Source organism: Salmo trutta, chromosome 3, assembly GCF_901001165.1.
Source record: "Salmo trutta chromosome 3, fSalTru1.1, whole genome shotgun sequence".
Classification (NCBI taxonomy): domain Eukaryota; kingdom Metazoa; phylum Chordata; class Actinopteri; order Salmoniformes; family Salmonidae; genus Salmo; species Salmo trutta.
Window position 1 is genome coordinate 7,971,613 of NC_042959.1, and position 26,443 is coordinate 7,998,055.

The 26,443-nt window shown below is 43.2% G+C and overlaps 1 protein-coding gene across 4 annotated transcripts; it reads left to right on the forward strand.

Moving 5' to 3' along the window:
• On the forward strand, nucleotides 1–25,461 carry LOC115167543 (kinesin-like protein KIF3A). Of its 4 annotated transcripts, none has more exons than XM_029722077.1 (18): nucleotides 1–203; nucleotides 847–1,129; nucleotides 2,320–2,464; nucleotides 2,742–2,826; nucleotides 3,556–3,661; nucleotides 7,027–7,166; nucleotides 7,635–7,832; nucleotides 9,144–9,318; nucleotides 9,890–9,988; nucleotides 14,080–14,157; nucleotides 17,430–17,589; nucleotides 17,832–18,012; nucleotides 20,871–20,981; nucleotides 21,724–21,849; nucleotides 21,969–22,022; nucleotides 22,179–22,247; nucleotides 22,912–23,077; nucleotides 23,989–25,461. In XM_029722077.1, exons 1-18 carry the CDS (start codon nucleotides 198–200, stop codon nucleotides 24,015–24,017), a joined length of 2,211 nt encoding a protein of 736 aa, XP_029577937.1. In that variant the 5' UTR covers nucleotides 1–197; the 3' UTR covers nucleotides 24,018–25,461. The 4 variants fall into 4 exon arrangements, with proteins under 4 accessions (XP_029577937.1, XP_029577945.1, XP_029577956.1 ...); XM_029722085.1 differs by having other exon boundaries at nucleotides 3–203; nucleotides 22,912–23,033; XM_029722096.1 differs by lacking the exon at nucleotides 14,080–14,157 and having other exon boundaries at nucleotides 3–203.
• Nucleotides 25,462–26,443: the final 982 nt, after the last annotated feature.

Genomic DNA, 26,443 nt, shown 5'->3' on the forward strand with positions numbered 1-26,443 from the left:
CCATTCTACTGCGCGGCCGCAGATTCACTTCGTTCAGGCTTGACAATTTGATCAGCATCGGAGGAAATGGGCCACTGATGGAATAGGCACTGCGCTGGCATCAAAATCATTTTTGTAAGATAAACACTACCATCAAAGCATCCAAAAGCGTTTGCTATTGTCTCATGTAATTTTAAACATCAAACTAAAGTCTTAAAATGCCGGTAAGTGGGCCCTTTGTATTTCGCTGTTTTTCAGAGGTGTTCCTCCCTCCACCCGAATGATATGATGCTAACGTTAGTTTAGCTAGCTAGCTTCGCCTTGGGTTTTGGATGAGTTAGCTAGCTAATGATATTTTCAACCTATTTTAGACAGTGTCATTATTTGATAGATATGCAGCCATATACATTAAAACCAGGATACAGCAAGGGCATGCAGTTAGTCAAGTTATTGTGTTAACTAAGTTTTATTCGTTGTGCATAACGATGCAGCAGCTGGTTAGTAAACATGCTAACATTAGCTAGCTTGCTTGCCTAGCAACAGCAAGAGTTTGCATGCAATACATTGCAGATTAGCTAGCTACGTGCCCGCAAGTATTGATTGACCATACATTGAACTAGGAGCTAGCTCTTTCAACTATCTTGACAGTTAATTAACTATCTTAACTAACGTTAGCTGTACGGTAATGCTAGTTTGCTAACTGGATTCATTATAGCAAGCCAGCCAGTTTGTCTCCCTTTACTGTGCGGAGATTATTAACGTTAGCTATGAGCGATGTTTTCATATTGCATTACATGAGGCATCGGCTCTGAAGTCATGTAGCTACTAGGTGGCTGGCATCATGAATAGTTATTCCCCCCCTTGCAGAGCAACAAGATGGACAAATATGACAAGCCGGAGGTCATGGACAACGTGAAAGTGGTTGTACGATGTCGCCCGCTGAACCAGAAGGAGAGGAGTATGGGCCACAAGCAGGCCGTCAGTGTGGATGAGAACCGAGGGACCATCACCGTCAACAAATTAGAGACCACCCACGAACCCCCTAAAACCTTCACATTTGACACCGTGTTCGGACCAGACAGCAAACAGCTGGACGTTTACAATCTGACAGCCCGCCCCATCATAGACTCAGTATTGGAGGGTTACAATGGTAAGTGGAGAGAGGATCTGTCCATTCACTGTTTCTGACACACCATTCAGAACTACACAATTGCATTTGTTCAAATCAAATCGAGCTTTATTCCTACAGCACATTTCAGACATGCAGTGCAAAGTGCTTTACAGGGGGAAAAACAATGGAAATAAAATATGAAATATTTTCTACACAACAAACATAAGTTTGACACAAACTGAAAAATGTAAAAGCATCATCCTAAGGAAAAGCAAAGGTAAAAATATGTGTTTTAAGATCTCTTTTAAATATGTCCACAGTTACAGCCCGCCCTCATGTGCTCTAGCAGGCTATTCCAGAGGCTGAGGGCATAATAACTAAAGGCTGCCTCTCCATGCCTCTTGATCCTAGGCTTTGACATAATTAAAAGGCTAGAGGACCTGAGGAACCTAGTGGGTACTGAAAGGTTTGGATTTCTGAACTTTAACTATAATTAATCATTAGTTATAAAAGAGACAATGAGGGGTGCCATAATGAAGTTTGGGAGGGGCTGGGTGCAGGGAAAATGGTCACATGTGGCAGTACCGATAAGGGGAGGAACCGTTTAAGGCCCATATTACTCAGCTCCCTGACTAGCAATAAGGATGCACTGTTTAGCGATAAGGAGACTCCACCCAAAGTGGGGTATGTATACTACCACGGGTGAAACCATGTCTTTGTCTAATGCAGCTGTATTGACCCTCTGGGAAGAATTAACTTGTTTTTAAGCTTTCACAGTGTCCGTGGAGTTCTGACTCTAGTAATAGAGCCTAACTTAAAAGCATGTTTGACATGTATTGAGTTGCACAATTGTGGATTGATTTTAAAAACCAATAGAATAATCGTAAAATATATTCTTAAACTCACACGCAACTAGTGCAGAGACCTTAAAACCGTTGTAATGTGTGCTCTCCATCTGGTCTTGGTCAGTGGCCGTGCTGCAGCATTCTGTAGGTTTTGCAGTTGACCAATGGCTTTCTTGGGTAGACCAGACAGGAGAGCATTACAGTAGTCAAGCCTGCTTGTAATAAAAGCATGGATGAGACTCTCTATATCAAGGGCGGTTTGCAGACACAGATTAAGCATAGTAGAAATTCTCCATTTACTGTGTTTTTTTAGTCCAGGACAAGGCTCAATCTGCCTTGAAATCACCACTTAATGTTTTAATACTGAGCCTGTGTTTTCTCCAGGGACTATCTTTGCGTACGGACAGACAGGGACAGGAAAGACGTTCACCATGGAGGGAGTGAGGGCAGTGCCAGAGCTCAGAGGAATAATCCCCAACTCCTTTGCTCATGTGTTCGGCCACATCGCCAAAGCAGAGGGCGACACCCGGTAAGGACATTAACACAAACGGGCAAAACAATCGAACAATACTAGTTCATTGCCAGGCAATTGTTTGATGCAACATGCTATGACTGACTTGACTTATTATTTTCAGCCCCTAGGAGAGCAAAAGGCCTCAATCACACAACACTGGTTGGAGTCAACGTAAACAGAAAATGCTTAGGTCTACAAGAAAAAAGACAGGCATTGTTTTTGACATGCTTGCTGCTGACAGTCTCTCAGTTTGAGGTTGATTTGAAATAAGTATCTTACCTCTCATCCGCAGGTTCTTAGTTCGCGTGTCTTATCTGGAGATTTATAATGAAGAAGTGAGAGACCTGCTGGGGAAGGACCAGATGCAGAGGCTGGAGGTTATAGATGTTTTATATGATATGATGATATGCTTCTCAGAAAAACCATCCCATTTAATTTAGCAAGAAGCAGCTGTAGATATGAAGAACATTATCCCATTAATTAGATTAACCATACAAGAATATATATATATTTTTTAAAACACTGGCGCTACCTTCATAGGTAGTAGCTTATTGGTAGTAGCTTATTGGTTTGATTTCAAATCAAATTTATTTGTAAATCCCTTCTTACATCAGCTGATATCTCAAAGTGCTGTACAGAAACCCAGCCTAAAACCCCAAACAGCAAGTAATGAAGGTGTAGAAGCACGGTGGCTTTGTAGATTTGTAGATAAGACCACAGTGACCAAATGATAAAGATGAGTATGATAACGTTGTTGGTGCCTAGAAGCACAGAATGGGACATTACACAATACTAGGGGCCCAGAAAGGGAATTAAAGATGATTTCCTTATCATAACTAATCTCCATTGGTTTGTCAATAATACATCAATGTCATTGGTTCCTGAAAGGAGACAACAGGACATAGCACATGACTGGGATGTTCTCTGTTAAGGGAACTATAGATGATTAAACTTTTCATAATTCACTGCTAAGTTTCTAATACAGATGAGCATGATAACGTTGTTGGTTCCCAGGAGGGAATTTAAGATATGAATGTATAAGAGGAATTCGAGAGTATTGCCTGCTCCTAACTCATATCATTGATTTGTGTTTGTGTGACCACCAGGTGAAGGAGAGGCCAGATGTGGGCGTTTACATCAAGGACCTGTCTGGTTATGTGGTGAACAACGCTGATGACATGGACAGGATTATGACAATGGGGCACAAGAACCGTAAAGATTCACACAAAGCATTTAGAAGAGTTCTAAGCATTAGAATTCATGATCGTACAGTATATACCATTTGCCAGATCCCCCTCACAAAATAGGTTTCTAACCTCAAGGGTTCTGTCTTACTATCCAGGTCTGTACCCAAACAATTCGAGCTCCTACTTCTAAAAAATTCACCTTTCCAGAAACAAGTCTCTCACCGTTGCCGCTTGCTATAGACCACCCACTGCCCCCAGCTGTGCACTCGACACCATATGTTGGGGCGGCAGGTAGCCTAGCGGTTAGAGCGTTGGACTAGTAACCGAAAGGTTGCAAGATCGAATCCCAGAGCTGACAAGGTAAAAAAAAAAAAAATGTCGTTTTGCCTCTGGCCGTCATTGAAAATAAGAATTTGTTCTTAACTAGCTTGCCTAGTTAAATAAAGGTAAAAAAAAAGTGAATTGATTGCCCCCCATCTATCTTCTGAGCTCGTGCTACTAGGTGACATAAACTGGGACATGCTTAACACCCCGGCCATCCTACAATCTAAGCTTGATGCCCTCAATCTCACACAAATTATCAATGAACCTACCAGGTACAACCCCAAATCCGTAAACACGGGCACCCTCATAGATATCATCCTAACTAACTCGCCCTCCAAATCCAATTCTGCTGTTTTCAATCAAGATCTCAGCTATCACTGCCTCATTGCCTGCATCCGTAATGGATCTGCGATCAAACGACCACCCCTCATCACTGTCAAACGCTCCCTAAAACACTTCTGCGAGCAGGCCTTTCTAATCGACCTGGCCGGGTATCCCGTCAGTAGAGGATGCCTGGCTATTCTTTAAAAGTGCCTTCCTCACCATCTTAAACAAGCATATTTTTTTTTTAACCAGGAATAGATATAGTCCTTGGTTCAGTCTAGACCTGTCTGCCCTTGACCATCACAAAACATCCTGTGGCATTCTGCATTAGCATCGAATAGCCCCCGTGATATGCAACTTTTCAGGGAAGTTAGGAACAAATATACACAGGCAGTTAGGAAAGCTAAGGCTAGCTTTTTCAAACTGAAATTTGCAACCTGTAGTACAAACTCAAAAAGTTCTGGGACACTGTAAAGTCCATGGAGAATAAGAGCACCTCCTCCCAGCTTCCCACTGCTCTGAGGCTAGGAAACACTGTTACCACCGATAAATCCACTATAATTGAGAATTTCAATAAGCATTTCTCTACGGCTGGCCATGCTTTCCACCTGGCTACCCCTACCCCGGTCAACTGACTGGCACCCTCCACAGCAACCCGCCCAAGCCCCCACTTTTTCTCCTTCACCCAAATCCAGAAAGCTGATGTTCTGAATGAGCTGCAAAATCTGGACCCCTACAAATCAGCCGGGCTAGACAATCTGGACCCTTTCTTTCTAAAATTATCTGCCAAAATTGTTGCAACCCCTATTACTAGTCTGTTCAACCTCTCTTTCGTATCGTCTGAGATTCCCAAAGATTGGAAAGCTGCCGCAGTCATCCCCCTCTTCAAAGGGGGTGACACTGTAGACCCAAACTGCTACAGACCTATATCTATCCTACCCTGTCTTTCTAAGGTCTTCGAAAGCCAAGTTAACAAACAGATACCAAACATTTCGAATCCCACCGTACCTTCTTCGCTATGCAATCTGGTTTCAGAGCTGGTCATGGGTGCATCTCAGCCACACTCAAGGTCCTAAACGATATCATAACCGCCATCGATAAGAGACATTACTGTGCAGCCGTATTCATTGACCTGGCCAAGGCTTTTGACTCTGTCAATCACCACATTCTTATTGGCAGACTCGACAGCCTTGCTTTCTCAAATGATTGCCTCGCCTCGTTTACCAACTACTTCTCTGATAGAGTTCAGTGTGTCAAATCGGAGGGCCTGTTGTCCGGACCTCTGGCAGTCTCTATGGGGGTGCCACAGGGTTCAATTCTCGGGCCGTCTCTCTTCTCTGTATACATCAATGATGTCGCTCTTGCTGCTGGTGATTCTCTGATCCACCTCTACGCAGACGACACCATTCTGTATACTTCTGGCCCCTCTTTGGACACTGTGTTAACTAACCTCCAGACGAGCTTCAATGCCATACAACTCTCCTTCCGTTGCCCTCCAACTGCTCTTAAATGCAAGTAAAACTAAATGCATGCTATTCAATCGATCACTGCCCACACCTGCCCGCCCGTCCAGCATCACTACTCTGGACGGCTCTGACTTAGAATACGTGGACAACTACAAATACCTAGGTGTCTGGTTAGACTGTAAACTCTCCTTTCAGACTCACATTAACCATTTAATCCAAACTTAAATCTAGAATCGGCTTCCTATATCGCAACAAAGCATCCTTCACTCATGCTGCCAAACATACCCTCGTAAAACTGACCGTCCTACCAATCCTCGACTTCGGTGATGTCATCTATAAAATTGCCTCCAACACTCTACTCAACAAATCGGATGCAGTCTGTCACAGTGCCATCCGTTTTGTCACCAAAGCCCCATACACTACCCACCATTGCGACCTGTACGCTCTCGTTGGTTGGCCTTCGCTTCATACTCATCGCCAAACCCACTGGCTACAGGTTATCTACAAGTCTCTGCTAGGTAAAGCCCCACCTTATCTCAGCTCACTGGTCACCATAGCAGCACCCACTCGTAGCACGTGTTCCAGCAGGTATATCTCACTGGTCACCCCCAAAGCCAATTCCTCCTTCGGCCGCCTTTCCTTCCAGTTCTCTGCTGCCAATGACTGGAACGAACTGCAAATATCTCCCTCACTAGCTTTAAGCACCAGCTGTCAGAGCAGCTCAAAGATCACTGCACCTGTACATAGCCCATCTGTAAACAGCCCATCTATCTACCTCATCCCCATACTGTATTTATTTCTTTTATCTTGTTCCTTTGCACCCCAGTATCTCTACTTGCACATTCATCTTCTGCACATCTACCATTCCAGTGTTTAATTGATATATTGTAATTACTTCGCCACCATGGCGTATTTATTGCCTTAACTTACCTCATTTGCACTCACTGTATATAGACTCTTTTTTTTCTTTTTTTGTTCTACTGTATTATTGACTGTATGTTTTGTTTATTCCATGTATAACTCTGTGTTGTTGTATGTGTCGAATTGCTATGCATTATCTTGGCCAGTTCGCAGTTGCAAATGAGAACTTGTTCTCAACTAGCATACCTAAAGGTGAAATAAAAAATAGATAAAAAAATGTCCTGGTTAAATAAAGGTTACAATCACACTCATGGAAGTTACTATGAAGTGTAACCAAGTTATTATGAAGTGAACCAAGAAAATACAGTTATCTGAGTTTTATCTTTCTGAATGTGTTATGCTTTATCCTACCCAGGCTCGGTTGGCTCCACCAACATGAATGAACACAGCTCTCGCTCTCATGCCATCTTCACCATCACCATCGAGTGCAGTGAGAAGGGTGTGGATGGAGACCAGCACGTACGCATGGGAAAACTCCACTTAGTGGATCTGGCGGTAAGGAAGTCAAATGAACATTTACTGTAAAATAGAATAAAGATATAATTTACCTCAACAGATATCAAACCGATGGAATCTCCCAGAGAGAGAACTTGATGCTTTGAAGGAGTAAGCACATTTTGGTAACTTGGTATCTGTTTTTTGAGATATAAGAACCAAATCTGTATAGATTACCTTCATACATTTCTCTGGCTATGGTTTTCTTAGTCTCTGCAATGGGAATTATAATTTGAATTCCAATATAGGATTTTTATGAACATTTTGAGTCCAATTATCAATGTTTAAAGGCCGCTAGGTGAAGTCAGTAAGCCCTGTTGAGTGTGTTCTTATCAGATTCAACATGTTATTGTGGAATGGAAATGTATCTGTGGCTTTAAGGCATGTGGTCCACACATAGCAAACAGACAGAAAACATAATCATCAGTTAACCCCCCCCACACTGTTCTCTCTCTTTCTCTCCCCCAGGGTTCTGAGCGTCAGGGGAAGACGGGAGCGACTGGCCAGCGACTGAAAGAGGCCACTAAGATCAACCTATCTCTTTCCACGCTGGGTAACGTCATCTCAGCCCTGGTGGACGGGAAGAGCACCCACGTCCCCTACAGGAACTCTAAACTCACCCGCCTGCTGCAGGACTCACTGGGGGGAAACTCCAAGACCATGATGGTAACTAACAACACTTCCTGCTTTTACTTCCTGCTGCTTTAATGCTATGGGTACACACAAAATGGCTGCCAGTACGCCCATTATACATCACTGACCTGGTTGTGGCGGCCCGCTCTACTCATTCTAGTTCTGTGTTGGCACCCAATTAGTGTCAATGGTAGCAATGACTCATTCGTTTTAATGTCACATGCACAAGTACAGTGAAATGCCTTTTCTTGTAAACTCAAAACCCAACATTTGCAGTAATCACTAACAATGTAATAGTAGAATAAACAGTAAGTAAGTAAGCATGTTATATACAGGGTCAGTTCCAATACTATATTTACATATGCAGGGATACAAACATATAAACGCAACATGTAAAGTGTTGGTTTCATGAGCTGAAATATAGATCCCAGAAATGTTCCATATGCACAAAAAGCTTATCTCTCAGATTTTGTGCACACATTTGTTTACATCCCCGTTAGTGAGCATTTCTCCTTTGCCAAGATAATCCATCCATCTGACCAGTGTGGCATATCAAGAAGCTGATTAAACAGCATGATCATTACGCATGTGCACCTTGTGCTGGGGACAATAAAAGGCCAATCTAAAATGTGCAATTTTGTCACACAACACAACGCCACAGATTTTTCAAGTTTTGAGGGAGCATGCAATTGCAATGCTGACTGCAGGAATGTCCACCAGAGCTGTTGCCAGAGAATTGAATGTTCATTTATCTACCAAAACTCACCTCCAATGTAGTTTTAGAAAATTTTGGCAGTACGTCCAACCGGCCTGACAACAGCCATCTGGCTTCTTCACCTGCTGGATCGTCTGAGACCAGCCACCCGGACAGCTGATGAAACTGTATTTCTGTCTGTAATAAAGCCCTTTTATGAGGGAAAAACTAATTCGGATTGGCCTGGCTCCCCAGTGGATGGGCCTGGTTACCAAGTGGTTGGCCCTATGTCCTCCCAGGCTCACCCAAGGCTGAGCCCCTGCCCAGTCATGTGAAATCCATAGATTAAGGCCTCATTTATTTATTTAAATTGACTGATTTCCTTATGAACTTTAACTTGTTGAAATTGTTGTGTTTTGTGTATTTTGTTAGTTATTTATCAGTCTTATTACTTGGGGGTAGATCAGGTTAAGTGACACAAATGCCAAGTGGCATCCAATTTTGAAAACTATTAATAAATACATATACAAATATTTCATTTATTATGATTAAGTCTGCCAAGCTCTCGTTCCTTGCTGTTCTGTCGTAAAGGTCTGATTTTAATCTCTCATAATATGTATCATATTCTCATAAACATTTTCAACGGTCAGTGTGCGAACATCGGCCCTGCGGACTATAACTATGACGAGACCATCAGCACGCTGCGTTATGCCAACCGGGCCAAGAACATCAAGAACAAAGCTCGAATCAATGAAGACCCCAAGGATGCCCTGCTACGGCAGTTCCAGAAGGAGATCGAAGACCTTAAGAAGAAACTCCAAGAAGGTCAGTTAGTGGTCCTCTCTATTGATGCTGTCTTCATTTGGGACAGGAGTTGTAATATCACAAACACACTTCTGTGTTCAAGTTAGGATTGGATCCAAAGGCTTTTTAAGGGCTGGTTTCCCATTTCCTAGTCTAATACTGAAAAGTATGCTTCATGGAGAATCGTTTTAGTCCAAGACTAGTCTTAATCTATTTCTAGTAAACCTGCGCTAAGGGTTTAAGGAGAGTTAACCTGCGCTAAGGGTTTAAGAAGAGTTAACCTGCGCTAAGGGTTTAAGGAGAGTTAACCTGCGCTAAGGGTTTAAGGAGAGTTAACCTGCGCTAAGGGTTTGAGGAGAGTTAACCTGCGCTAAGGGTTTAAGGAGAGTTAACCTGCGCTAAGGGTTTAAGGAGAGTTAACCTGCGCTAAGGGTTTAAGGAGAGTTAACCTGCGCTAAGGGTTTAAGGAGAGTTAACCTGCGCTAAGGGTTTAAGGAGAGTTAACCTGCGCTAAGGGTTTAAGGAGAGTTAACCTGCGCTAAGGGTTTAAGGAGAGTTTGTAACTAAATTGTTTTCTGTTATGCTGTTCCAGGGGAAGAGATCTTCGGGTCGGAGGGCAGTGGATCAGAAGAGATGGATGAAGGAGATGACGAGGGAAGAGAAGGAGGAGAGGGACGAAGGAAACGGAGAGGTAAGGGGCCCCGTTCTTCCTCTCTCCCAACAGGACTGTGTGAATGGTGCTTTGGCTCCTTATGAAGGTCACTAGGTTTCTGTGAAGGTCACTAGGATTCTGTGAAGGGCACTAGGCTTCTATGAAGTGTACTGGGCTTTGGTAAAAAGTTGTCCACTAACATAGGGAATAGGATGCTATTTGGGATGCAGCAGAGGACTGCTCCCCAGTCCCCATGTCCCCTGATGCTTTTTAAAACTTAATATACAAAGAAAATATGTTTCAGAGAAGAGTTGGGTTTGTTTATGGCCCTGCCCTGCATTAGGAAGATGCACTCAAATACAACGGGGGAAAAACTCATGCATGAATTCTTGCACACACAATCATCTTAGCCATTTATTGTTGACGCTATCATCAAAGGTTTGTCCGCCCGCATGTGAAGGAGTTGTCACTCAGATGTTAGACATGATTATTAGTGTGGGCTTATTTCCTGATGACTAAAATGAGTCAGCATCCTCCATGTGAAGGTAATCGCTCTGAAAGTACCCAGAAGCCATGTAGAGAGAGAACCATGGCCTCTGTGTGTACTCTGGCTTAATAAACACTAAACTGGTTTCGGTAGTCTGAGCTAGGAAGTTCCCCAAGGCGCAGTCACCTTGCCCTTTTTAGGTTAGGCAAAAGGTGGAAAAGATAAGAAAATGTGAAACTGTACACATCTACGGCGGCTTCAGAAAGTATTCATACCCCTTGACTTATTCCACATTTTGTTGTGTTACAGCCTGAATTCAAAATGGATTAAATTGATGTTTTTCTCTCACCCTTCTACACACACTACCCCATAATGACAGTGAAAACGTTTTTAGAAATTCTTGCAAATTTATAGAAAATTAAATAAAGAAACTTCTCATTTACGTAAATATTCACACCTCTGAGTCAGTACATATTAGACCTTTGACCTTTCTGGATAAGCCTCTAAGAGCTTTCCACACCTGTCAATTTTGAAGTTGATCATTGGTAGACAACCATTTTCAAGTCTTGCCATAGATTTTCAAGCAGATTTAAGTCAAAACTGTTACTCGGCCACTGTCTTCTTGGTAAGCAACTCCAGTGTAGATTTGGCCTTGTGTTTTAGGTTATTGTCCTGCTGAAAGGTGAATTCATCTCCCAGTGTCTGGTGGAAAGCAGACAACCAGGTTTTCCTTTATGATTTTGCCTGTGCTTAACTCCATTCCGTTTATTTATTATCCTGAAAAACTCCCCAGTTCTTAATGATTACAAGCATACCCATAACATGATGCAGCCACCACTATGCCTGAAAATATGGAGAGTGGTACTCGGTAATGTGTTGTATTGGATTTGCCCCAAACAAAACACTTTGTATTTAGGACAAAAAGTGAATTGCTTTACCAAATGTTTTGCAGTATTATTTTACTGTCTTGTTGCAAACAGGATGGATGTTTTGGAATATTTTTTTATTCTGTACATGTTACCTTTTCACTCTGTCAAATAGGTTAGTATTGTGGAGTATCTACAATGTTGTTGATCAATGCTCAGTTTTCTCCTATCAAAGCCATTAAACTCTAACTGTTTTAAAGTCACCATTGGCCTCATGGTGAAATCCCTGAGTGGTTTCCTTCCTCTCCAGCAACTGAGTTAGGAAGGACGCCTGTATCTTTGTAGTGACGGGGAGTATTGGTACACCATCCAAAGTGTAATTAATAACTTCACGATGTTCAAAGGGATATTCAATGTCTCCTTCTTTATTTTTACCCATCTACCAATAGGTGCCCTTCTTTCTTTGCGAGGCATTGGAAAACCTCCCTGGTCTTTGTGGTTGAATCTATGTTTGAAATTCACTGCTGGACTGAGGGACCTTCCAGATAATTGTATGTGTGGGGTACAGAGATGAGGTCGTCATTAAAACATCATGTTCAACGCTATTATTACAACCAGAGTGAGTCCATATAACTTATTATGTGAATTGTTAAGCAAATATTTACTACTGAACTTATTTAGGCTTTACTTGCCATAACAAAGAGGATGAGTACTTATGGACTCAAGACATTTCAGTAAACATTTAGAAAAACGTAATTCCACATTGACATTATGGGGCATTGTATGTTCGTCAGTGACAAAAAAATAATCTCAATTTAGACCACTTACAAATTCAGGCTGTAACACAACAAAATGTGAACAAGTTAAGGGGTTTGAATACTTTCTGAAGGCTCTGTTCACGTCAGAATGATCATTCACACATAATTCTCAAAGTATTACTATATTTATTGGGACCTCCTGATAGTCTTTAATACACTGCTGTCATAGTACAACTAGTGTCTTGACAGTTTTTCTTGGTCATGTGACCTGATCAGGAAACACTCTGGGCTCTGTGTATAACCTTGTAGCCTTTGTGCTGTTCGCTTTAAATTAGACGTCGGATGCTATGGTGCTGCACTGTACATTACATTATTGTGTGTGTGTGTGTGTGTGTGTGTGTGTGTGTGTGTGTGTGTGTGTGTGTGTGTGTGTTAGGGCTGGGCGATATGGCCAAAAAATCATATATTTCTTTCACAATATACACTGAGGACACCTGCTCTTTCCATGACAGACTGACCAGGTGAATCCAGGTGAAAGCTATGATCCCTTATTGATGTCACTTGTTAAATCCACTTCAATCAGAGTAGTTGAAGGGGAGGAGACAGGTTAAAGATTTTTTTTTAAGCCTTCAGACAATTGAGACATGGATGGTGTATGTGTGCCATTCAGAGGGAGAATAGGCAAGACAACGGGGTATGGTATTAGGTGCCAGGCGCACCGGTTTGAGAACTGCAACACTGCTGTGTTTTTCACATTCAACAGTTTCCTGTGTGTATCAACGATGGTCCACCTCCCAAAGGACATCCAGCCAACTTGACACAACTGTGGGAAGCATTGGAGTCAACATGGGCCAGTATCCCTGTGGAACGCTTTCGACACCTTGTAGAGTCCAATGAATTGAGGCTGTTCTGACGGGGGCGCGACTCAATATTAGGAAGGTGTTCTTAATGTTTTGAACACTCAGTGTTTGAATATTTTCTCTAAATTATCTTTGTTGTACAGTTAAAAACCTCTTAAGGATCAGAACCTTTTTTTCAATTTTCGCCTAAAATGACATACCCAAATCTAATTGCCTGTAGCTCAGGACCTGAAGCAAGGATATGCATATTCTTGGTACCATTTGAAAAGTTTGTGGAAATGTTCAAATAGTGTAGGCGACTATAACACATTAGATCTGGTAAAAGATAATACAAACAAAAAAACAAAAGTTTTCTATATATTTTTGTTGGTTCCATCGTCTTTGAAATCCAAGAGAAAGGCCATAATATAATGTAGGAGTCGAGGCACAATTTAGATTTTGGCCACTAGATGACAGCAGTGTGTGCAAAGTTTCAGATTGATCCAGTGAAACATTGCAATACTGCACAATATTTTCTATCAAGTCTGCCCAAATGTTCCGAATTGGTCAATTGATACATTTTAAAGTACATAACTATAGAGAACATGCAAAAATGATATGGTAATACAACATTTAATTTGACACACTCCCAGGAATGTCATACATGATGGATCATTAGCTTATACACTAACTTTCACACATCTAGATAGCAGGGTGGGTGTGGAGCCAGAGACAGCAGGGGTTCAAACTGTACAACCCAGTTCCTACATTTGAATATAATGGATTTTATCAAACATTTTACCTCGATTCTTGCTATACAGGGATTTGGAACATAGCACTAAAACATACATTTAAATGAATTTGATATATCGCCCAGCCCTAGTGTGCGCGTGCGTCCGCCGTCCATGCACTGCTTAATGTAGCTGGTTATATCAACCGTATAGGATTGGCTTGTAGGCTGGTTGCTCTCCAGGTTTGTTGTGCTTTCTCCATAACCCCATTTGCCCCCATCTCGCTCTCCTCCATCTCTCGCTCTCTCTGTGGTCGGCGTGTCCTTGGAGCCTCTATTTCTCTCTCCTTCTCTCTCCCCATCCTTCCATCACCCCCCCTCTCGGTCCACTCCATCTCTCTCTGTGTTTGACATGTCCCTGTTGAGTGTCTAGTCTACTCTGTGTTGCAGGTAGTGGCAGCAGCATCAGTAGCTCAGACTCCTCTATAGAGGCACAGACCACTGAGGAGAAACCCAAGGCTCAGACTAGTGAGTGGAGCAGCTTGCTGTCTGCACTACCAACCCTACCACCGACTGCTAGTTAATATGGTCCAGGGACTGTATTCACAAAGCCTCTCAGAGTTGAGAGTGCCGATCTAGGATGTGTTTTGCCTTTTAGGCCTATATCATAATGATTTTATGGACAAGGGGACCTGATCCTAGATCAGCACTCCCAACTCTGAGGAGCCTGATAGACCCAGGCCTACAAACTGGCCCTGATCTGTAGGTGCTGTAGCTAACTCCTCAAAGTATTGACCGGAGTTATCTCAGGACCCTCCTAATGTTAACCTCCCCTAACTGCCTGCCTGCCCTGCCTGCCCTACCAGTCTTATATAAACAGTTGAAGTCGGAAGTTTACATACACCTTAGCCAAATACATTTAATCCTAGTAAAAACTCCCTGTCTTAGGTCAGTTAGGATCACCACTTTATTTTAAGACTGTGAAATGTCAGAATAATAGTAGAGTGATTTATTTCAGCTTTTATTTCTTTCATCACATTCCCAGTGGGTCAGAAGTCTACATACATTCAATTAGTATTTGGTAGCATTGCCTTTAAATTGTTTAACTTGGGTCAAACGTTTCGGGTAGCCTTCCACAAGCTTCCCACAATAAGTTGGGTGAATTTTGGCCCATTCCTACTGACAGAGCTGGTGTAACTGAGTCAGGTTTGTAGGCCTCCTTGCTCGCACACGCTTTTTCAGTTCTGCTCGCAAATGTTCTATAGGATTGAGGTCAGGGCTTTGTGATGGCCACTCCAATACCTTAGCTTTGTTGTCCTTAAGCCTTTTTGCCACAACTTTGGAAGTATGCTTGGGGTCATTGTCCATTTGGAAGACCCATCTGCGACCAAGTTTTAACTTCCTGACTGATGTCTTGAGATGTTGCTTCAATATATCCACATAATTTCCCTTCCTCATAATGCCATCTATTTTGTGAAGTGCACCAGTCCCTCCTGCAGCAAATCACCCCAACAACATGATGCTGCCACCCCCGTGCTTCATGGTTGGGATGGTGTTCTTCGGCTTGCAAGCCTCCCCTTTTTTCCTCCAAACATAACGATGGTCATTATGGCCAAACAGTTGCATTTTTGTTTCATCAGACCAGAGGACATTTCTCCAAAAAGTATGATCTTTCTCCCCATGTGCAGTTGCAAACCGTAGTCTGGATTATTTATGGCGGTTTTGGAGCAGTGGCTTCTTCCTTGCTGAGCGGCCTTTCAGGTTATGTCGATATAGGACTTGTTTTTACAAGTGGATATAGATACTTTTGTACCTGTTTCCTCCAGCATCGTCACAAGGTCCTTCGATGTTGTTCTGGGATGGATTTGCACTTTTTGCGCTGAAGTACGTTCATCTCTAAGAGACAGATCGTGTCTCCTTCCTGAGCTGTATGACGGCTGCGTGGTCCCATGGTGTTTGTACTTGCCCACTATTGTTCGTACAGATGAACGTGGTACCTTCAGGCATTTGGAAATTGCTCCCAAGGATGAACCAGACTTGTGGAGGTCTACAATTTTTTTTTCTGAGGTCTGGGCTGATTTCTTTAGATTTTCCCATGATGTCAAGCAAAGAGGCACTGAGTTTGAAGGTAGGCCTTGAAATATATCCACAGGTACACCTCCAATCGACTCAAATTATGTCAATTAGCCTATCAGAAGCTTCTAAAGCCATGACATAATTTTATGGAATTTTCCAAGCTATTTAAAATCACAGTCAACTTAGTCTATGGTAACTTCTGACCCACTGGAATTGTGATACAGTGAATTATAAGTCTGTAAACAAACAATTGTTAGAAAAATGACTTGTGTCATGCACAAAGTAGATGTCCTAACCGACTTGCCAAAACTCTAGTTTGTTAACAAGAAATTTGTGGAGTGGTTGAAAAACAAGTTTTAATGACTCCAACCTAAGTGTATGTAAACTTCCAACTTCAACTGTTTCTCATACTCTCTTTTTATCTGTCTTTCTCTGTCTCCTATTTCTCTCTTGGTCTGTCTGTCTGTCTGTCTGTCTGTCTGTCTGTCTGTCTGTCTGTCTGTCTGTCTGTCTGTCCCTCCTCTCTGAGGAGTCTAGAAGACTGTTCCAAACTGCACCTTATTCCCTACATAGAGGACTCTGGTCAAAAGTAGGACACAAAATAGGTTATAGGGTGCCGTTTAGGACACATCCAATGTCTCTAGTCTGGTTCTAGATCTGTATGTGCACAGGCAACTTCTTTACTCTGGTTGTCAGACAGATCTGGGACCAGGTTATATTTGCAATTTATTTCAGTGAACTATAGAATTTCATTGAATTATCGAACTGATAGAATTTAATTGAATTGACTCGCTAGCTTTAACGCCAACAAAAAACGGCAACAGAAGGAAATCTATGGTTCAGTCAGTCAGTATGATTGAAGGTTCTCTCTCTATATTACTGTACTGCCACTTTGTCATGGTCTTCTCCATCACTTCCTGTTTTCATGGTTATATCTCTGAGAGAGAGAATGCCTTGTGAATAGGCCTGAGGCCTGTCTAGAAGCTGTTCTCAAATGGCACCCTATTCCCTATGTAGTGCACTACTTTTTACCAGGGCCCATAGGGCATAGTGCACTATTTAGGGAATTAGGGTCCCATTTGAGATACACAGATATCTTTAAAAGCACCTTTTAACTTCCTGCTCGTAATCTAATGGATAGTATCTGCAGAAAGTACAGACTGCTGTCTCTTCATCAAGGAGCTGAATCATACAGCCGATGCAGTTTTTACTGCTCTGTAGAAGACCATAGCTACTATCAAACACCTTGGAGAGAGAGACTAGATGTGTGTTACATCTAATATTTGACTAGTTCACCATTGTAATATGATGTGCTGTCTTAGCCTGGTCCCAGATCTGTTTGTGCACAGTGTGACAATGACCATAGGAGTTGGCAAGATGACACAAACAGATCTGGGACCAGACTAGTGCTGTTTAAGCAAACCTACGAATCAGACTGGGTTGGGTGTAGGGTGATGTTCCCCTAGATGCAGATCTTAGATCAGTTTTGCATGTTCTAATGGTGAAGGTTAGGGATTGAGCGAGGGGAAGCTGATCCTACGTCTGCATTCTGTACCTAGGGGAAACTCCCCCCCTCCCCTTAGTGGGTGGGTTGAGGTGGTAGAAAGGATCTGAAGAATAACATGTCATTAAGAAACGTCCATGATGGCTGTGGACTTCGGGGATGGCGCTATAAGTCAAACAAATGATAATCATTATTATTATTATTATTATTATTATTTAAGGGAAGAAGAAGAAGGTTTCTCCTGACAAGATGGTGGAGATGCAGGCGAAGATCGAGGAGGAGAGGAAGGAGCTAGAAGCCCAGCTGGACATGGAGGAGGAGGAGAGGAACAAGGCCAGGGCAGAACTGGAGAAGAGAGAGAAGGATCTGCTCAAAGCACAGTGAGTACAGTCTGGGGTTACAAACATTCCCTACATTCCTAAGTTTTCCAGAAATCACGGTTGAAGAATAATCTACTGCTTTAAAATATTATCTAACGCTAGCCCCCCTACCCCTAGATACTTGTGGATGCCCTCTTGTAGATTTGAGACATCCTAGAAAGGTATAAGCAATATGCCAGAAACTCCACCTAGCCTACTGAAGGTATTTTCTGATCTACTGACCTCTAACCTCCTTCCCCCAGGCAGGAGCATCACCTGCTGCTGGAGAAGCTGTCAGCCCTAGAGAAGAAGGTGATCGTTGGAGGAGTGGACCTCCTGGCCAAGGCTGAGGAGCAGGAGAAACTACTGCAGGAGTCTAACAATGAGTTAGAGGAGAGACGCAGGAGGGCTGAGCATCTCCGCAGAGAGCTAGAGGAGAAGGAGGTATACCATCTTACACACTGTATCACAATATATTACAGAGCCTTCAGAAAGTATTCATACCTCTTGACTTATTCCACATGTTGTTGTGTTACAGCCTGAATTTAAAATGGATTACATTGAGATTTTGTGTCACTGGTCTACACACAAAACCCAATAATGTCAAAGTGGAATTATGTTTTTTGAAATTCAGGCTGTAACGCAACAACAACAAAAAGTCAAGGGGTGTAGCTCAGTTGGTAGAGCATGGTGTTTGCAACGCCAGGGTTGTGGGTTCGATTCCCACGGGGGGCCAGCCCAGAAAAAAAAAAATGTATGAAATGTAAGTCGCTCTGGATAAGAGCGTCTGCTAAATGACTAAAATGTAAAAAAAAATGTAAAATACTTTCTGAAGACACTGTACATCTCAATATGGACGTAGGACTATCAACTCAAAGCAGCGCTGCAGAGAACTGGAGGAAGAGGAGTTATAGCACACAGTGAAATAGAGCATCTGCATTCAAAGGCTGAGTCTTAGTTCAGCCAACTGAAGAGCTGTAAAGCATAGATGCCTCAGTGGTTAACTCTGACAGCATGCCAGTCATTTCTGCATCAAAATGCTCACCACCAAACTTCCTCTGTCTGTCTGAGTGGAGAGGGGATGTTGATCAGTGATAAGTGGAGATGTTATATTTTGGTATGAGGGCACTGACAGGAAAAGGATATGACATCATCGTCATTCCCAGCATATTGGGTACCGAAATGAGTCATTTAATGTAAACTCAGAAAAAAAAAAGATGAATGAACATGCACCTGTGGAACGGTCGTTAAGACACTAACAGCTTACAGATGGTAGGCATTTAAGGTCACAGTTATGAAAACTTAGGACACTAAAGAGGCCTTTCTACTGACTCTGGAAAACACCAAAAGAAAGAGGCCCAGGGTCCATGCTCATCTGCGTGAACGTGCCTTAGGCAAGCTGCAAGGAGGCATGAGGACTGCAGATGTGGCCAGGGCAATAAATTACAATGTCCGTACTGTGAGACGCCTAAGACAGTGCTACAGGGAGACAGGACGGACAGCCGATTGTCCTCGCAGTGGCAGACCACGTGTAACAACACCCGCACAGGATCGGTACATCTGATCATCACACCTTCCGTACAAGTACAGGAAGGCAACAACACCTGCCCGAGTTACACCAGGAACACACAATCCCTCCAGTGCTCAGACTGCATTAGGCTGAGAGAGGCTGGACTGAGGGCCAAACATTTAGAGTACAGATTCTTTTATGGGACAATATACAAATGTTTTTGTGCAAGATAATTAGAAAAATAGTACATGTATACATTGGTTCTTTTAATTTAATGAATTTAACACTATTTGTTGATGTGAAAATCATTTACCAATTTGAACGTTGTCCTCAGATTTTTGGGTGAGGTGGTGGGAAAAAAATGGGGTCCATGTTGAAGAAGTTTGAATACCTCTGCTTTAAAGTCTACTAAGTCACACCAGTCAGCACCTTGCTAGTTCAGATGAGCTGCCTGCTTTGCTTTTCTCAGTCTGAAAATGACAATGTAATCTGTCAATGAGCAGAGGAACAAAATACATGCTGCAAACTGACAATAACAGACCAATACTGAAGGATCAGTAGAGTCTTGAAAAATGTATTGCCTGATATTTCAGTAAAGAATGGTTGCCTGAATTATCTCCTTAATTCCAACAGATTTTACGACATCAGCGGTTTTCTTCTTCACGCACACTCATCAATTTACTCTTTGATTCCATGAGGAAATCTGTTGACTGTTCTGCTGAAATTAGCTAGTGGTCAGAAGTAGTGCCCTATATAGGGCATCATTTGAGACAGCCATTGTTGACTCGATCTTGTTGCCAGAGAAAACCACAATGGGAGGTGAAAAGCCTTCAGGTATTATTGTTTTCCTGCATGTACGTCTGCACCAGTCTACTGTTGTCCCCGTCTGGACCAGTCTACTGTTGTCCCCGTCTGGACCAGTCTACTGTTGTCGCCGTCTGCACCAGTCTACTGTTGTCCCCGTCTGGACCAGTCTACTGTTGTCCCCGTCTGGACCAGTCTACTGTTGTCGCCGTCTGGACCAGTCTACTGTTGGTCCCGTCTGGACCAGTCTACTGTTGGTCCCGTCTGGACCAGTCTACTGTTGTCCCCGTCTGGACCAGTCTACTGTTGTCCCCGTCTGGACCAGTCTACTGTTGTCCCCGTCTGGACCAGTCTACTGTTGGTCCCCGTCTGGACCAGTCTACTGTTGGTCCCGTCTGGACCAGTCTACTGTTGGCCCCGTCTGGACCAGTCTACTGTTGTCCCCGTCTGGACCAGTCTACTGTTGTCGCCGTCTGGACCAGTCTACTGTTGTCGCCGTCTGGACCAGTCTACTGTTGTCGCCGTCTGGACCAGTCTACTGTTGTCGCCGTCTGCACCAGTCTACTGTTGTCCCCGTCTGGACCAGTCTACTCTTGTCCCCGTCTGGACCAGTCTACTGTTGTCGCCGTCTGGACCAGTCTCATGTTGTCCCAGTCTGGACCAGTCTACTGTTGTCCCCGTCTGGACCAGTCTACTGTTGTCGCCGTCTGGACCAGTCTACTGTTGTCCCCGTCTGGACCAGTCTACTGTTGTCCCCGTCTGGACCAGTCTACTGTTGTCCCCGTCTGGACCAGTCTACTGTTGTCCCCGTCTGGACCAGTCTACTGTGTTAAAGAGACACTTTACAACTTTTTAACGTCAGATTTATTATCTCAGCACCATACCAGTATCTACATGGAGATAATTAATGAGGTTAAAAAGTGTTGAGGTTTTCCGTTAATGATGAAATAAATGAAATGAAATGCCAAACTCCCTGTCTTTTTTGCAGGCGGAGCGTCTGGACATTGAGGAGAAGTACACCAGTCTGCAGGAGGAGGCTCAGGGGAAGACCAAGAAGCTGAAGAAAGTCTGGACCATGCTGATGGCTGCCAAGTCAGAGGTAAGAATGTCCAAGTCCCACAGGGCTCTGGTGAAAACTAGTGCACTATATAGTGAATAGGATGCATCCCAAGTGGGTTCAAACACAGGACTGGGGACTTGTTGTGTTGTTGATGACCTGCAGCAAGAGCAGAACATTAACACACAGCATTGGCTCATTAACACAGCACTGGTTCATGACTTTATTAACACAGCACTGGTTCATGACTTTATTAACACAGCACTGGTTCATGACTTCATTAACACAGCATTGGTTCATGACTTCATTAACACAGCATTGGTTCATGACTTCATTAACACATCATTGGTTCATGACTTCATTAACAAAGCACTGGTTCATGACTTCATTAACAAAGCACTGGTTCATGACTTCATTAACACAGCACTGGTTCATGACTTCATTAACACAGCATTGGTTCATGACTTCATTAACACAGCATTGGTTCATGACTTCATTAACACAGCACTGGTTCATGACTTCATTAACACAGCACTGGTTCATGACTTCATTAACACAGTATTGGTTCATGACTTCATTAACACAGCACTGGTTCATGACTTCATTAACACAGCACTGGTTCATGACTTCATTAACACAGCACTGGTTCATGACTTCATTAACACAGCATTGGTTCTGTGTTCATTCAGATATTGTTGTTGTGTTGTCAGATGGCCGACCTGCAGCAGAACGTTAACATAACATTGGTTCAGTGGTTGTTGAGAGGTTGTTGTTTTGTTGTCAGATGGCCGACCTGCAGCAGGAGCATCACCGGGAGATCGAGGGCCTGCTGGAGAATATCCGCCACCTCAGCAGAGAGCTACGACTGCAGATGCTCATCATAGACAACTTCATCCCACAGGAATACCAGGTGGGTGTGTGGGTGTGTGGGTGTGTGTTTGACAACGTGCGTGTCCATCCGTCCATTTATAATTGTGTGAGCGAGTATTTAGTGCTAATATGGTTCCTGCTTCTTCCTGTCTGGTGCAGGAGATGATTGAGAACTACGTACACTGGAATGAGGACATTGGGGAATGGCAGCTGGTGAGTTCTGCATTCAGCCACAGTGAAATATTTAACCTGAGAATAGTTAGGCTAAGGGGAGGGAGTTTCTTCATTAACATAGACAGTACAGAGCAATGTTGGTGTGATTGCTTCATGCTTATGACATTGTTTCCATGGTTACTTGTTGGTCCTCAGAAGTGTGTAGCCTACACTGGTAACAACATGAGGAAACAGACCCCCGTGCCGGACAAGAAAGACAAAGATGTGAGTTCTTAGTTCACGCCTACATAACAAGACAAACACAACATGTGGATCTGGATAATATTATTCTACCCTCACGTTCTCTTCTTCCTCCACCCTCTGTCTATCCATCTCCTTCCTCCTCCACCCTCTGTCTATCCCTCTCCTTCCTCCTCCACCCTCTGTCTATCCCTCTCCTTCCTCCTCCACCGTCTGTCTATCCCTCTCCTTCCTCCTCCACCCTCTGTCTATCCATCTCCTTCCTCCTCCACCCTCTGTCTATCCCTCTCCTTCCTCCTCCACCACCCTCTGTCTATCCCTCTCCTTCCTCTATCCATCTCCTTCCTCCTCCACCCTCTGTCTATCCCTCTCCTTCCTCCTCCACCCTCTGTCTATCCATCTCCTTCCTCCTCCACCCTCTGTCTATCCCTCTCCTTCCTCCTCCACCACCCTCTGTCTATCCCTCTCCTTCCTCCTCCACCACCCTCTGTCTATCCCTCTCCTTCCTCCACCACCCTCTGTCTATCCCTCTCCTTCCTCTGTCCCTCTCCTTCCTCTGTCCCTCTCCTTCCTCTGTCCCTCTCCTTCCTCTGTCCCTCTCCTTCCTCTATCCCTCTCCTTCCTCTATCCCTCTCCTTCCTCTATCCCTCTCCTTCCTCTATGCCTCTCTCCTTCCTCTCCCCCCCAGCCGTTTGAGGTGGACCTGTCTCATGTGTACTTGGCCTACACAGAGGAGAGTATGAGACAGTCACTGATGAAGCTGGAGAGGCCCAGGTCCTCCAAGAGTAGTAGGCCCAAGACTGGACGAAGGTACACCACCACCACCACCACCGTCTGTCTCCCCGCTGCTGTCGGTACATGATTATCCAGAATAATACAAATTAAAATAACAACAATAGTAATATTTCATTTCTGAATAAATGTCCGGTTATAGAGAGTACTATAAAGTCTATCTGAAGTAATGGTTTACTATAATGTATCACTTTGTCAGGTGTACGTCCCATGGTGAAATGTTACTGTAAAAGTTGTTTTCACCGTGTCCTGCAGTTCTGACAAATAGTAGTACATGTTGTTATTATCAGATATTTGCTGCTTTCTGGTCAACCTTAATGTCACTTACCTAGAACTATAAGAAATATATACACTGAGCGTGTATATCAGTCTCAATTCATCGGGTCATGGACTCTACAAGGTGTCGAAAGCGTTCCACAGGGATACTGGCCCATGTTGACTCCAATGCTTCCCACAGTTGTGTCAAGTTGGCTGGATGTCCTTTGGGAGGTGGACCATCCTTGATACACACAGGAAACTGTTAAATGTGAAAAACCCAGCAGCGCTGCAGTTCGTCACACAAAGCTGTGCACCTGGCACCTACTACCATACCCTGTTCAAAGACACTTAAATCTTTGGTCTTGCCCATTCACCTTCTGAATGGCACACATACACAAACCATGTCTCAATTATCTCAAGGCTTAAAAATCCTTCTTTAACCCGTCTCCTCCCCTTCACCTACACGGATTGAAGTGGACTTAACAAGTGATATCAATAAGGGATCATAGCTTTCAGCTGGATTCACCTGGTCAGTCTATGTCATTGAAAGAGCAGGTGTTCTTAATGTTTTGTATACTCAGTGAATATTAACCCCATGATCATCTCATCTGCGTCCCCAGTGTCACCCTATTCCCTTTGGGCCCAGGTCAAAAGTAGTGCACTATATAGGGAAAAGGGTGCAATTTGTTAATGGTGCCCTCTTATCTCCTGACAGGAAAAGATCAACGAAGCCTGAGGCTGTGATGGAATCCCTGCTGCAGTGAGAGAGACAAGGAGAGAGCCAATCAGGGATGGAGCCCCATGTACTGCAATGAATCTACACTACTATACCTTAGAGTCAACAACAGCAGTCAGTCAATAGTCCAGCCTGGAGATCTTTATTGTTGAACGTCGTCATTTAAACATATGTTATCTTAATACACTGTATAGTAAGGTTCTACATGTGAATGGAGAGGAGACGTTGGTTAATTGGTCGGTGAGGGAAGGAGGGAGCAGCCACTGTACTGTAGGATTTGGGCCTTGCCCTTTAAACTGGGGGTTAATGGCCAAGTCGAAGGGACCTTGTGTTGTAATAAACGGAGACTTGTTGAGGATAATCAGCTTAACGTTGAGTCTTAATGTAGCCATCGAGCACAGTTCAGGTGGCAACACACTGATTTCATCCCAAATGGCACCCTATTCCCTTTTTAGGGCACTACTTTTGACCACGGCTCATACGGTGTCCCATGGGGCTCTGGTCAAAAGTAGTGCACTTAAAAGGGAATAGGGTGCCATTTGGACACAAAGAGATGAGTCTATGATGAGCACAAGCCATGGTTTGTGACCATGTAATCATCTGCCAAGACGACGACAACAACAGTCTTCTGTTATTTGAGATGCAGACGCCACCACTTCTAATGGCAGGACATCATTAGGATACATCTGATACCCTTCAACATAGTCAAAATAAAAAACAGTTCTAGAAATGATTCATATCTATACCACAGGTCATAATTCCCTTATTTCAAGGATCACACTTATGGAAGTCTCTAAAATGTACTTTAAACTTAGTTTCCTCCTTTATGTCTGAATGATAGGACGTGCATGACATACCGCTTCTATAGACGGGCTGGTTGTTTAGCAACAATACCGACGAGTGAGAAACTAGAGGGCAAACTATATTTAGTCTCCAAATGTTCTTTGAAAACATAAATACATTTGCACAATGAGCGCTTGTCTCTAAAATACATCCTTAACAGTTGTTGGTTAGCTAGCGAATTTCAGCCATATTAGCATAGACGTGACATCAGTCAAAACACCTCAAAACAAGACATGTTATTAATAAGAAGATGCAACAAGCTGAAACCAGCCTCCTACGATTCCCCACATGGCAGCTTCTTGTCATTGTTGCTAGCTATCTGACCATTCAGAATCCTAACGCCACACGAACTTCTGCCTTATCGACGTGCGTGTCATTTTCGTGGCGTTGTCAGCTAACCCGTCTATAATGTAGTACCATTCACCCATTAAACACTAACTCATTTATTACGCTTTTATTTCTTCCTTCTCATGTCATCGTTTATGGTGCATTGTAGTGGAAGCAAAGTGTCTTTATTTTGTATTATACTGTATGTCAAATGTTTACATCTACTGAGCCCCCCCTGTATCTCTTAATAATTTATTAAATTATTGGACATGTTTAATCTCACTCTTTCTTGTTATTTTTTCAACATCCCTCTTTTTGTTTATTTCAGTCTTTTGATTTGATTTGCCGTGTGATTTGTCTGGTTGCCGTGTGATTTGTCTGGTTGCCGTGTGATTTGTCTGGTTGCCGTGTGATTTGTCTGGTTGCCGTGTGTAGCATGTTTTAAGATTGGAATCATGCTACGTTTCTAAGTTTCTTCCTGCCTTCTAGGGAGTTTTTCCTAGACACTGCTTCTGCATTGCTTATTCTTTGGGGTTTTAGGTTGGGTATCTGTAGAGCGCTTTGACAACTGCTGATGTAAAAAGGCTTTATAAAATAAATGTGAATGATTGATTGATGCTATAACGCCATGGCACTGCCACAAAGTTGACTTGTTCCACGATTTGCCCAGTGGTCCACACACGATACAGTATAATGTTAATGATTGTGTTTTACCAGTGCTTTAGTGTGGAGACGGCCAGACAGTTCAGTGATTCCACATTATAAAATGTAGTTTGAGGCTAGAGTCAGGAATAGGTCAAATCTAGAAAATCTTTGTTGCAGTAGTATCAACACTTAAACAATAAACCACATTAATAGAAAAAATAGTTTTTAGCAATTAGTTAATTTATTCATAAATAGTACAAAAATATATGTCATAGTACATTTAAATAATTCAATAAATAATCATATGTGTTATTGGACTATGCACGGTCGACAGAGTTTCCATCAGTCCCCTCAAAGTGCTGGGGTCGTTTTGTGATGAGTGACAGGGTGGGGACGGGCAAAGATGATTTGGGCACAGTCGTGGAGGTTCATCAGGAGAGCGCGGAGCTGTTCCTCGTCACCGTTCTTCTTCACTGTGCAGTTGGAAGGGTGAAGCTGGGGAGAAAACGGAACATTCCACTTAGAACCATAGACTAAAGAACCCAGAACACTACCTTAGAACCCTAACTACTTCCACAAGGCTCAGGGTGTTTGACTACAACCTGCATGTTGTTCAATA

What these genes read in the sequence shown, in the direction of transcription:
- LOC115167543 (XM_029722077.1), top strand. An exon ending in ACCAGATGCAGAGGCTGGAG is followed by an intron (nt 2,827 to 3,555) that starts GTTATAGATGTT and finishes TGTGACCACCAG; the next exon opens with GTGAAGGAGAGGCCAGATGT. An exon ending in TGATGGCTGCCAAGTCAGAG is followed by an intron (nt 20,982 to 21,723) that starts GTAAGAATGTCC and finishes TTTTGTTGTCAG; the next exon opens with ATGGCCGACCTGCAGCAGGA.